General features: G+C 47.4%; 1 protein-coding gene across 1 annotated transcript; it reads left to right on the plus strand.

The window, feature by feature from the left end:
- Window positions 1-5855: 5855 nt before the first annotated feature.
- LOC102443650 (ankyrin repeat domain-containing protein 9-like) lies at window positions 5856-11147 on the plus strand. Its single transcript, XM_006118076.5, has one exon. The coding sequence runs from the start codon at window positions 5906-5908 to the stop codon at window positions 6794-6796; it is 891 nt and encodes a 296-aa protein (XP_006118138.1). The 5' UTR covers window positions 5856-5905; the 3' UTR covers window positions 6797-11147.
- The last annotated feature ends 1438 nt before the right edge of the window (window positions 11148-12585 follow it).

Consider the following 12585-nt stretch of genomic DNA (forward strand, 5'->3'; position numbering starts at 1 on the left):
GTTCCCTGTACACTATGAATTTGTGCAGCCACTCAGGAGAAATTCAAATGCCACCCAGATGATTAGCAGAGCACCCACAGCTAGTTTCTTTTTGCTTCTACTAGAAGTGCATGTTTGCACATGCCTCGGGGCTCAGAACAATATATATTGCATACATGGATGGAAAAGATTTGAGGGAACATTGGTAGGAACCAGGACTGTGAGCAAAGAGGCCACTTTGAAATGGGACATGGGAGGAGAGTCACCTGAGCATGACATGAGTACATTTTGGGCAGATGCTGTGTTAATCAGATCTCAAAAGCATTTGAAATGGCTGTAATAAAATCAGGCCTTTTTTTTAAGCTGACTGAACCAAGCAGGCATCTCAGACTCCAGATATAGACTGTGCCTTGTCTAGACTGTGTTTGAAGGATACTTGACATGTACTCATCAGGTGTAATTAGCAATGCTTTTATTTTAGGTATTTATTGGTGGGTGCCCTTGGCACTGGGTCCTCTCATTGCGACACCAGACAAAACACATTTAACTCCTCTTCCTGACAAACAGGAGGAAAGAGCTCTTTGTGAAAGACTCAGCGTCTCCACCTCACTTCTTTGAGGGCTGTGGATGCTGTGGCTGAAGGGGTCAGCCTATTATAATGTCATTCTCCCAGTCTAATTATTTGACCCTCATTTAACACAGGGAAGTTGTGATTTGATAGGGAAGAATAAGTAGAAGGAAGTGGTAGGGGTGGGAGCCATCATTTCACACCACAATGCAGCAGGAACTGTAGTTAAGGCAGGTGAAAGAGGAGGGGAATGTCTGAGCATAGCAAGGAGGAAGGAGAGTTGTGTGGAAGCACTGTTTATCTGAGCCACAGACAGGAGGGGCCCCACTTAGCTTTGAGCAGATGAGGGGGAGCTGTGCCCTTCCCCTCTTCCCCCCCTTTATTTGAATCCTGGGCCTTATGACACGGGAAACAACATCAACAAAAAATCCTATGCAGCTCACTTTGGAGAGCAATTTGACGGCTAGATGAGTTCTTTTAGCGAGACGGCTGCCCCACTCCAGCAGGGAAGGGGTTAAAGCAGGCTGGCAAGAGCCCGCAGAGCCCCAGCCAATCAGGAAAAGGCTCACTGGGGGCCAGTTGGAAGGTGGCTTGCTGGGGCGTCCCGGTTATAAGGATTGCGCTGCTGGGTCCTGACCATGGAGGGTGCAGGGCTGGCTCCTTGCAAGGGTGAGGCACCTGGAAAGAGCAGTGCCAGGCAGGCTCAGTGTAGCTGGCGAAGGGCTCCAGCCTGATACCTGCAGGCCTAGATACAAGGGCCAGGAGAGTGCAAGGGTCACAGGGAAGTGGCCCAGGGAAAGGGAACATGAGCCGTTAAGGGAAAGTGAAGGAGGACAGGACAAGGCTGCTGCCAGAGGGTGCCTGAGTGGGCCTTGGCCCTGTCTTGCCCCACACCAACAGTATGGCCTGTGTAGACTTTGACTTGCCCCTGAGGCAAGGGGCTAGACTTTGCAGCCGCAGTTGGCCACAGTGGCAGGTGTAGAGACTGAGGACTGCTGATACTCCCGCAAAAGGGGTGAGTGACTGGAGTAGGGGGCACTGCTGGAGGGCAGTGTCCCGAAGAGGACATTGTGGTCCTGGGAGAAACATGGGTCCAAGGAGAGCCAGCAGAGTGACGAGCAAGACACTGGCCAGAAGAGGGGGCCCTGTGGAGTGTCAGAGCGAATGCCCTGTGGGACCAGCAGCAGGAAGTGCCATTGTGGTGAGTCTCGACCCCTTCCTGTTCTGAAGCAATGACCCTGATCACTAGTTGTCCTTAAAGGTGCCATGACCTTTTAATCAGGGCGGGAGTGGGACTTGCCCCTGTATCCTGGCCGGATTCGACTTTGGCAATGGCATTCTCTCATTACATTTCCCTCTAACAAGTGGTTAGATTCTTTTTCACCCACTGTCGTAAGCTGTTGGGTATCATTACTGTTCATGGTTAGACTGTTGCTCCTCCTGTCCTAAGGTTGCTGCATTTTAGACAGGTCTGATGGATGTAGTGGTCCTTCTGCATTTCAGCTAAAGACACTGATTCTCCATGGCTGCAAAGTTAAGGGAGGTGTGAGGGTCTTCCTATATAGGCCCCTTTGTGAGATCAGGGCTGATGTTTGTATGGAATGCTTTAGAGTACAATATGTGCTTAAGATCATTATTAGCAATATACAGGAAGAAAGTCAGTATTGTGTCAGTTTTGGAAATACAGGTTGAACCTCTCTAGTCCTAGGATACTGAACATGGATCTCAACTTTCCCCAAAACATTGTCTCCTGTTTCCCAAGCAACCACTTCAGTTGCCTTTTACATGCTCACATGTGCAAGAAGGGGAAGAGGCACTTAGCCCACTGTTCACCAGGGAGCACCTCTGCTCTGTCTTCCAAAAGACAGAGTCACCTTGTCAGCAGGAGCTAAATTGGGTCTTTCCACATTCTGAGTTCCCATCTCATTGTCAGTATTGCCAACTTCAAAAGAGCAAAATTCATGTATCAGACCCCCCCAGAATCATGACCCTCCGCTCTCATATCTTCTTGTGCAACAATGCACAGTGTAGACATAGCCCTAGTGTATAGAGGAGGGCAAGCTCCCTGATCCTTCTCCCCAGTAAGAGTGCCCAGTTGTCAGAGTGGGGTGAACTCCAAGTGTCTAGCAGAGAGGAAGAAGCAGATGGAGGGCATAGGGCACACTTTTTTATGGCCATTCATTTTTAAGGATCACTCTAGCCCAGGAGTAGCCAACCAGTTAGAGACGAAGAGCCAAAATAGCTGTGGATAGAATGCAAAGCTACACGTATTATATATTTATTTTTATATATCTATCTATATAGATATAGTACACAAAATGTAGTGATAAAAATAACATTACAGGACATTTCAGACAAAAACCAATAAAAAAGTCTCTAGTCACTTAAAAAATTCACGGCCAGTCCATAGATCTTCAGAGAACTTGAGAAGGAACAAATATCAAATTAATAAAAGAAAACCCTTTAAAATATCCTCACACACACACAAAAAGCATCCCCCACCATGTATTTTAAATTTAACATTACTGCCCTATTATGTCCTGTGAGGTTTTTTTAATTAAACTGAACTGAGAAGTAAATTAGCACAATTTGAAGTGCCTATTTCACTCCAGCTTGTTGATCTCTGGTATGGTTTCCTCATTTTTTTTTTACTTATGAAGATTATGGCTTTTCTTATAGTTCTAAAAATTCATGTCTGTCCCAGACTGCAAATATGAGAGGTTCAAAAACAATAAGGGTACGTCTAGATTACATGCGGGCTCAGCTGATCATCGGCACAGCGCACGAGTCAAGACGCGGCTCGGTCGACAAGGGAAGCCTTTGTCGACTGCTCCCCTATGCCTTCCTTATGCCTGCAATGAGGAGTAATGGTAGTTTGAATTAAGAGTGTTAATTCGAACTACCTAGCCTGTGCCATGTGTAGCCGCGGGCAGGTAGTTCGAGTTACCAGGCATTTAAAAATGGCGGCCGGAAGGGAACATGCAAATGAAGCCCGGGATATTTAAATCCCGGGCTTCATTTGCAAGTTCGAATGCCTACATTAGCCACCCTAGTTCGAACTAGGGTGGCAGTGTAGCCATACCCTTATTCTGCATGCATGAAGACTTTGGGTATGTCTACACTACCCCGCTAGTTCGAACTAGCGGGGTAATGTATGCATACCGCACTTGCTAATGAAGCCCGGGATTTGAATTTCCCGGGCTTCATTAGCATAAGCGGGGAGCCGCCATTTTTAAATCCCCGCTGCTTCGAACCCCGTGTAGCGCGGCTACACGGGGCTCGAACTAGGTAGTTCGGACTAGGGTGCCTATTCCGAACTACCGGTACACCTCGTTTCACGAGGAGTACCGGTAGTTCGGAATAGGACCCTAGTCCGAACTACCTAGTTCGAGCCCCGTGTAGCCGCGCTACACGGGGTTCGAAGCAGCGGGGATTTAAAAATGGCGGCTCCCCGCTTATGCTAATGAAGCCCGGGAAATTCAAATCCCGGGCTTCATTAGCAAGTGCGGTATGCATACATTACCCCGCTAGTTCGAACTAGCGGGGTAGTGTAGACATACCCTTTGAGTTTAAGGTGCGTCAGCCCCCCTGCTCTAATCCAATGCCCCACCCTTCCTCCAGAGCCAGGCACCCTGAGCCCCCTGCTTAAACCCAATCCTCCTCCTCTCCCCCAGAGCCAGGCACCTCCAGACCCTCTGCTCTAATCCAACCCACCCTCTCTTCCAGAGTCAGGCACCCCAGATCCCCTGCTCTATTCCAATGCCCTTCCCCTCCCGCAAAGCCAGGCACCCCCTGCTGTAACCCAATCCCCCTCCTCTCCTCCAGAGCCAGGCACCCGCAGTCCTCCTGTGCTAATCCAATGCCCCACCCCTCCTCTCCCCCAGATCCAGACACCCCCAGCTTTCCCACTCTAACCCAGTCTCCCACCCCTCCCACAGAGCCAGGCACCCCCAGCCCCCCTCTCTAACCCAATGCGTCACCCCTCCCCCTGAACCACGCACTCCCAGGATCCCCCCGCCCCCGGCTCTAACCTAATTCCTGGGTCTCACCGGAACTGCTGCCACTGCCGCCACATGCTTCTACCTTCAGGTGCTAGGGCATGTGCGCAGAGCAGCTGGCCATGAGTCGTCTGGGCGCCTGGATCAGAAGTAACAAGAGCCACATTTCTTTGAGCAAAGAACCGTATGTGGCTCGAGAGCCGCGGGTTGGCCACCCCTGCCCTAGCCAAAGCATCTACCTCTCCACTCCCCCAAGGCCAGTGGTATTTTATATGGGAAGGATAATACTGTTTGCATCCAAACCCACTTAACACCACAGAATTACCCTCATTTTGGAAGAGACTACAAATTTTGAATTTTGTTTTTGGCTACAAACTTCTGCCATCAGTTAGAGGGGCATATTGTCTAGTGGTCAGAGCATGGCGTGAGCACCCACAAATTTATGGACCTACTCCCGTTTTTCCACTGCTTGGCTAGTCCCTGTGTTAGACTCCAGGGAAACTCCTAATGCAAGGATCCCCCTCAGATTAGTTGGTCTAAGTGGCTTCAGCATTAATCCTTTGTTTATACACCTGCATTGCAACACAAAAGAATCCCAGAGCTTTAACTGGCAATAAAGGGAAGTGCTTTAACCATACAATATCCTTTATGACTCTGGATGCAGTTACTGTGTGATGCCTTCAACTCCTTCTGTGTGGAGTTTCAGCCTACTGGATTATACAGCAATGACCTCTAAAAAACAAACCCTTATCAGTGTCTCCTAATAGGCCAGCCACAACCGAATTCATGAAACAGAAATCACTTGCTAACCATAGAGATAGCAATCAATATATAGACATTCAATATAGCACTCAATATTGATCATGTAGCATTAATATACATTTATTATCTAATGAATTGTACAAATGCATGTGGCAGTGACAAATGACTAAATGCATATTGTGCTTACTGCACTATATCAGCTGATCTGGGTAGGCATCAAACACAGACAGAAAATTGCCTCACCTCTGAAGCTAATTTTAGTCTCTCCTATGTAACGCTGCATAGATAAAATCTCTGCTAGTCTGACAGTGATCCAGCAACCTGTGCCGTGCACAGAGCAGGGTGCACTGACGAGCCATCTACTGCATGGCACGGGTTAACAGAAGCTGTGGGATTGTGCTTACCTAAATAAAACCACTGCAATGAGGGGGAAAACAATGAATGGGTGGAGATGTTCAGCCAGTAAAAGCGGAGGCATTCCAGCTAGTGCAGTCTGGGCTGCAATGACAGGCTGAAGGTTGCAGCAGGCAGCATCAGGATCTGCATTCAAAGTGAGTGAATCTTACGTTCTGGAGTGAGCTTGTTTATTTGCTGAGACATGGCCAGTAACCAGGCCAGCCTGCAGGATGAGCAAAGCAGGCATTGTAAGTTCTTATCCTATATGTTCTACCAGGCTGTAAGAGACCACAAACCTGTGTGGATGCTGGAAGATATGAGAACTATGGAGTATTTTTACTGGGAGGAAAATGCCAGCCTGAGAACCTATTCACCTTCGGAAGCACTTCTCTATGCAGTGGTGCATAATCACCTGCCTTATGCCCAGTATTTGCTGTCTCATTTTCCAGAGGAGGCTCTCAAGGTGCCTGGAGAACATTTCTGCTATTGCCCGTCTTCTGCGCCTCATTTGGCCATGGCAGTAACATACGACAGGAGGGACATTTTGGGGCTGATCATCAAGATTGCACACAAGCTACCCAGCCTTAACTCCTACATCAACAGGACTGGCTGCTTTCATCTGGAAGATGGAAAAACCCCACTGCACCTTGCTTGCGAACTGCTGAGGTCCGAAACTGTCCTCATCCTCCTAGGAAACGGGGCTTCTCCCAGGATCGAGGACAGCAAGGGGCTCACCCCATTGGATGTCATCCTGGAGCAGATGTGGGACTCCAAAGTTAACGTGGCATCAAAAAAACTCTGCCTCGATTACCTCTTGCTCTTCATGCCTAATCCACAGTTTAAGATGCGGAAAGTTCTGCAGGATCATCCCGATCACTGGACAACTTTGCTAGGAGAAGACAAATTCAACAGCCTGGTGGGGAACACACCCGCCTCTTTATACCTGCAAGCTATGCAAACTATTCTCCAGTCTCTCCCACCTTCCCATTTTCCTAAAAGCATCCAGGAACTACCTATACCTCAGGCACTAAAGCCCCTACCTTCCTATGGCAAAAAGCTACAGACAAAAAATGTGGTAAATGTTTTTCCTTGACTATTTTTGGGGGGTTGGATTTTCAAAGGCTCCTAAGTGGGTTAGGCACTGACCTCCCCTAGAATTTCAATGAGATATTGGTACCTAACTCCTGTAGGTCCCATTTGAAAATCCAATATTTTATGATAAGGTTTTCAATGTTTTTCTAATTCATTGCAGGCACGGCACTTTTAAAAAGCAAAATCCTTCCTTTTTTGTGGTGCATGTGAAGGGTTAAGTATAATTGAAGCAATTTTTTTAACTGTCAGCTGAAATCAATGTATCGGAATTCCCAATATATTAACATTACCCTGTGTAAATTATGCTGGCAAAAAAATGACCTATCCATTGGAATTTTCAATGACTAACTGTGGAACTGGGTTCTACCAGCAGGATAAAAAGCACCAAGGGGGTGGAGATGTTGGGTCTCCTTTCTGCTCTAGTAATGAGGAATCCTATGGCTGGCAGGACTCACTGCAGTCTGCAGTGGTACTGAGTCAGTGCTGCAGAATAATATTGCATTTCCTCTGAGTCAGAGGCTCTTGCTCAGAGGATAAAGACAGGTAGCATATTGATGAGAAGGCACCCTTTCTTATTTGGGGGTGCATGGGTTAAAGGCTATCCCAGTGCTGAAGCTGCTGTAGAATTGCACAGAGAGGAGGGAACCATCTTTCATGCTGTTCAGTGATGGCAGGACCAGTGGAAGTCCACCTTTAATGAGTGACATTAGTTACCCTTGACTTTTGTTTTAAGGGGTGATGAGACCCCCGAGAGAATTACAGCTATGCCTGTGCCTTGATTTAGAAATTTGTATCCAAGCCACCTACCTTTGTTAATTACTTAAAGATGGTATGTGGTATTTTGCTGCTATAAATCGTCAGCATGGCATATTAGGTCATTCATGCCATAGCCACAGAAAAAAGGCCCAATCATGCAGGGGGTGATGTTCACTGGATTGGTCCCATAAGGTGATGTAGACTGCCTTGAAGTCCCAAAGGAACTGAGGGGACTCCCCTTGTTAATTAGCCAGTACCTTGCCAGCGGGGAATATTGCTCCCCACACCTCTAACCACAATCAAAGCAGCCTAGTGAAATCGTGATGCAGCAGCATGCCACTCTAATGCCCTTTGCAGCATAGTCAGTGTGTAGCCATGAAGTTATTTCAGCCAAGGTAGTCTCATCTCTTCCAATTTAACTCTTTTCTTTACTCCCCAGCCCCAAAAGGAACCCTATTTGTAGGGTGTGAGAGATATACTCAGTGATAGGCAAAGGGCATAATTACACTGTCAGTGTTCAGAAGGTTATGAACAAGAACTGATATGCAAGGGAGTGGTCTGCTATATGACTCACTGAATAGGCCACTTGTTACATGTATCGATGACCTACATCTGAGACCGTGAAACGCTGAGCTATGTTCTCTGTTGGTATAAATGGGTGCAGCTTCGCTAAAGTCAATGGATGCAGCCCCTACAGTGATAGTATGGAAAGCAGCACTCTGTGTATTTGGATGGCACAATACTAAATAACTGGGCATGCCCGGGGGAGGTGCCCCAATGGGCTGCTGACTGGGTATGTCCATATGGAGCATCTCTGCGGCATGTAGTGGGTACATCCAGCTAGAATGCTCCAGTTCTGCTACTGTACATACTATTCCAGTGCATGGCACTTTCTGCAATGCTGATTGTAAGTGCAGCTTAACACCCTTTATCATCACTGCCAAGTGAAGAAAATGCCAGCACGGCTTTTTCAATGGCAGAACAGCAGTGACAGGGTTAACCTATTTCCCTGCATGTCCCTTATTGTGGCATCTCCAGGAACAAATAGTTCCTTTTTCATGTATTCCTTTTGGGCAGGGCAGCTGGTGGGAGTGGAATTCTGTGAAAGCCTCAATTCCATTTTTTTTTTGTGCAAAGACACAGCCTCTGCAACACATGCTGGCAGAGCTGAAGGCTGTCACGGCTGAGGGGTGTCTTTCCCATGAAGCGGAGCCAAGTGGAAGGTAGATTAGCATAATAAGTGCTTGCCCAGCCAACCCTGCCAGTCTGCAGAGAGTATGCAGGCACCTACAGCCATAAGCAGTCATCAGGCCCCAATGTCACAGCGTGGGAGGGGACAAAGCAGATGATCCACCCCCAAGGCTGCTGAACTGACAGAACAATAGCACAGCTGCTAAAAGCCCCTGCTGGAGTCAGTGGGAGCCAGATCAAGCTCCACTACGCTGGAACTGCTGCTGATTTTGATGTCAGTGCGGGAGAGGGGGAGGCAGTGGGTAGGAATATTAAGATGCTAATTAAGCTCCTGCAACAGAAAATCCATATTAACAACAGCAGAAGGGAATTCGTCAGCTATGTTCACGCTCCCTGATAGCGTTAGACCTTCAGTGCAAAACAGAGCTTCAGAAAATCCACTCCAGCTAGTGTGGGTGGGAGGATTGTTTCCACACTGTTAGTAGGGATTGATTGTGTGAACAATTTGGTATTTCCCAGTAACACATGGGGAAATTCACTCCTTGGCAGAGGGCTAGAACTAATGCATATGGCACAAGTGGGCCTTGAATGTGGGCCCTGTGAACAGGTGCAAGTTTCACTCACTGCAGGGGTCAGAGCTTAGGTTCCCCACTGCTCCAGTCTATGAAGATGTCTTCAGTTTGCCTAGTTGAGGAAGTTCAAGGGTAGTGTGATGGTTGTGAGAAGCTGCCCTCTGCCAGCTGGCCTGCAGCAAGAAGAAATATCTTAGCAGCAGCAGAAAAAGGAATTCTCCTGTAGCTCAAACTATGGTGTTATAGCAGCTTAGGTCCATATGGGTCGAAAGTTGCTAGTATCTGATGTGTGTTCATTGCTCTGCACGCAATGAGTTTGGTGTCCTCAGCCCAATTCTTGATGAGCAGAAATCTGAATCAAAGAAATCACTACACCGGTCTTCAGTTTGCTCCTTTGTTGGTAGTCTTAGCAGAGTGAACAAAGACCAGATAGGTCATGGAGGTCGATCTACCATTTGACATCTAGAGGTGTTCTTAGGACCAGGGATTGCGGACACTGGCTGACCAAAGTGGAGAGGCTGGTGCTGTTGCTGGACCGGTTGTGATGAGGAAACCACCAAAGGTGGGGTTGTTTTGATGGAAGGGAGGGAATTTTTCCCCATCCTAGTTCACCTATCTTTCGCATTGATTTGTCAGCTCATTTTGATCTCCCATGTGTCTTCCTTTGCTGTAAGGATATTACACCTTACATGGCAAAATCTACCTCAGCTTCATCGCAGTTTTCATTGACCTTGGGTGGGAGGGGGGATCCCTATGCATTGTTCTTAAGCCTGCTCATGAGCAAAATTAAATTCTAGATCTGTTAAACAATCCCTCCATCCCATAGGCCCATAGCCTTGAATCGTCCCGGAGGAGAAAATTCCCTGCACTTGCATGATATCTATATTAGTGATTGTATTTTTTTAACAAGAAAAGGGGTGCTAGATGCCATTTAGCAATGTTTACCTTTGGCATTAAAAATTCATTGAGTCTAATTTAAGATCTTTGTTTTTAAACTTTGGAAAGAATAAGACAGAAAAAGACGGGAGGGAAAAATGCGTGCCTGGCCCTGGATGATCAGTAGGCTCAGCAGGATTTGATTTTTAACTTATTTCTATGACTATAGTTGGAAAGGCCTAACTTGTGTAGGTGTGCATGTGTGTATACCACAGCACTTCCAGAGCTGCTGACGACGGAGTTTCTGGGATAAATTCATCAATGTTTGTGAGATACTCAGATCTTTCAGTGATCAATGCCTTAAAGCCTATACATTAAATCAAGAAAACAGTTTCATATGCCTGGCAAGCTACTGGTTGCAGCTAAGGAAGTTTCGTCATCTGCTGAAGTGGCAGTGGCCTGTGCTCTTGAAGCAGGAGCTCCGCCCCTGAATACCACATGGCAATGGATTAGAGCAGCACTTCTCAAATTGTAGGTCGGGGTGGGGAACCTTTTTTTTGGGTCAAGGACCGCTGACCCACAGAAAAATCAGTCGGGTGCCAGTAGCTGTGGGGAGGTAGTGGGGGGATGGAGTGCCAGTGTGGGCTCCCCAATGCTGGGGGAGGCCCTAAGCCTTGGGTACCAGATCCAGGCAACCCAGAGGTCACATACGGCCCCAGGCCTTACGTTCCCCACCCCTGTTGTAGGTCATCATGACTGCATTTAATAGGGTCCCCAGGGCGCTGTTAGACTTGCTGGGGCCCAAGGCCAAAGTCTGAGCCCAAAGCCCACTGACAGGAGGGGGCAAGGAGGCAACTGCCCCAGGGCTTGGCAATTATAAAGGGCCTGGGGCTCTTGGCTTCTACTGCGACAGCAGCGGTGTCCAGAGCCCCAGGTCCTTTAAATCGCCGCAGACGTGCTTTGGGGCAGCTCTACGGCCGGGCAGGTGATGCACTTATCTGTGCTCTGGCCCTGCCCCTTCTGCCCAAAGCCCTGCCCATTCCAGGAGCAGGGGTGGCAGTGCCCCACCCCCACCTTGCCCAGGGACCCAGCATGGCTGTCAGCTCTCCTGTTGAGCCCCACTCCCTGGGGTCAAAGCTCAAGGTCTTCTGTCCCCTGGGTGGTGGTGCTCGGGTTTGGGCCCCCTGCCCAGGTTGGACAGCAACTTTTCTTGTCAGAAGGGAATCATGGTACAGTTTTGAGGAAACCCACGGTTAGAGCATAGTGACAGGCATAACAAATCCATGGGTGCTCAATTATCATGTCAGCATCTATTTGAGTCTCCTCCCCCCTTTTTTTTATTGAAATAAAATCTTTTAAGTGGATACCCCCAGTTTCCATTTCTGTCGCTATGCAGATGAACAAGCAGGCTCCTGCCTCTGTGCTGCCCAAGAACTGTGGCTTCTTGGTGCCATTGTCAAACCACTAACAGCAAAGGGACAGAGCCCCTGAGAACTTGTCTAAAATATTGTTCATCTATCTACATGTTCATTAGCATTGATGGCCATTTGTCTTCCTCTGTCCATTTTGGGGTTCAGTGAGAAACTGACAAATGCTGATGTTTACTGATTGAACTGAATCCAGCTAAGCCTAAGTGCAAATGAATGTTCGCTGTGTGATTCGACTTTCTTATAGATTAAAGCCATACTTTATAATTTATGTTTCTCTCTTGTTTAATTTTATTCCACATGGCTATTTGTACATTACTCTCTGCACGGTAAAAATGAAATGATTGCCTGTATTGAAACTAAAATATTTATATCACAGCTATATCAACTATGAAGATTATTTAATCTGTATTACTGTAATAAACTTGCAGTATAAACTGGAAGTGTCTTTTTATTGCCTATTGAGTCAGGAACATTTGGCAATGGCTGTTCCTATTTTAGCTAGTTTTGTTCGTTGATTATCTTATGTTGAATATTAGATCCCCTTGAATGTGATCTGTGGAACCAAGTCTTTTCTATATGGCTTCATAACATGTGGATGTGTCATGAGAGGATGATCCTGTCATAGGATCACCACCATCAGAAAGTAGCTCAGCACAAAAGGAAGGCGGAGATAAGGTAAGTGGCTGACTCAAGGGATTGGCAATGTGATGTGGAGTCTTTTGCCTTGGGGTCACTGGTTTGAGCTCAGCTTGGTTATGACTATTTGTTCCCATCTGATGGGAGTATAATGGTGCAGACAGGCTGCTTTCCCAATCTGCTGTATGGCTGCAGCCTACAAACGAATTCCCTTCCTGGGATTTGGATTCACTAACGAAGCAATCAACAATAAGGCAAGAAAATTCAGCTCCTGTGGCTGCTGCTGGAGTTCCTCTTTCAGGACTGCTCAGCCTCCCCACCAGAGTCAT

This window comes from Pelodiscus sinensis, chromosome 3, assembly GCF_052426305.1.
Source record: "Pelodiscus sinensis isolate ZL-2025 chromosome 3, ASM5242630v1, whole genome shotgun sequence".
Taxonomy (NCBI): Eukaryota; Metazoa; Chordata; order Testudines; family Trionychidae; genus Pelodiscus; species Pelodiscus sinensis.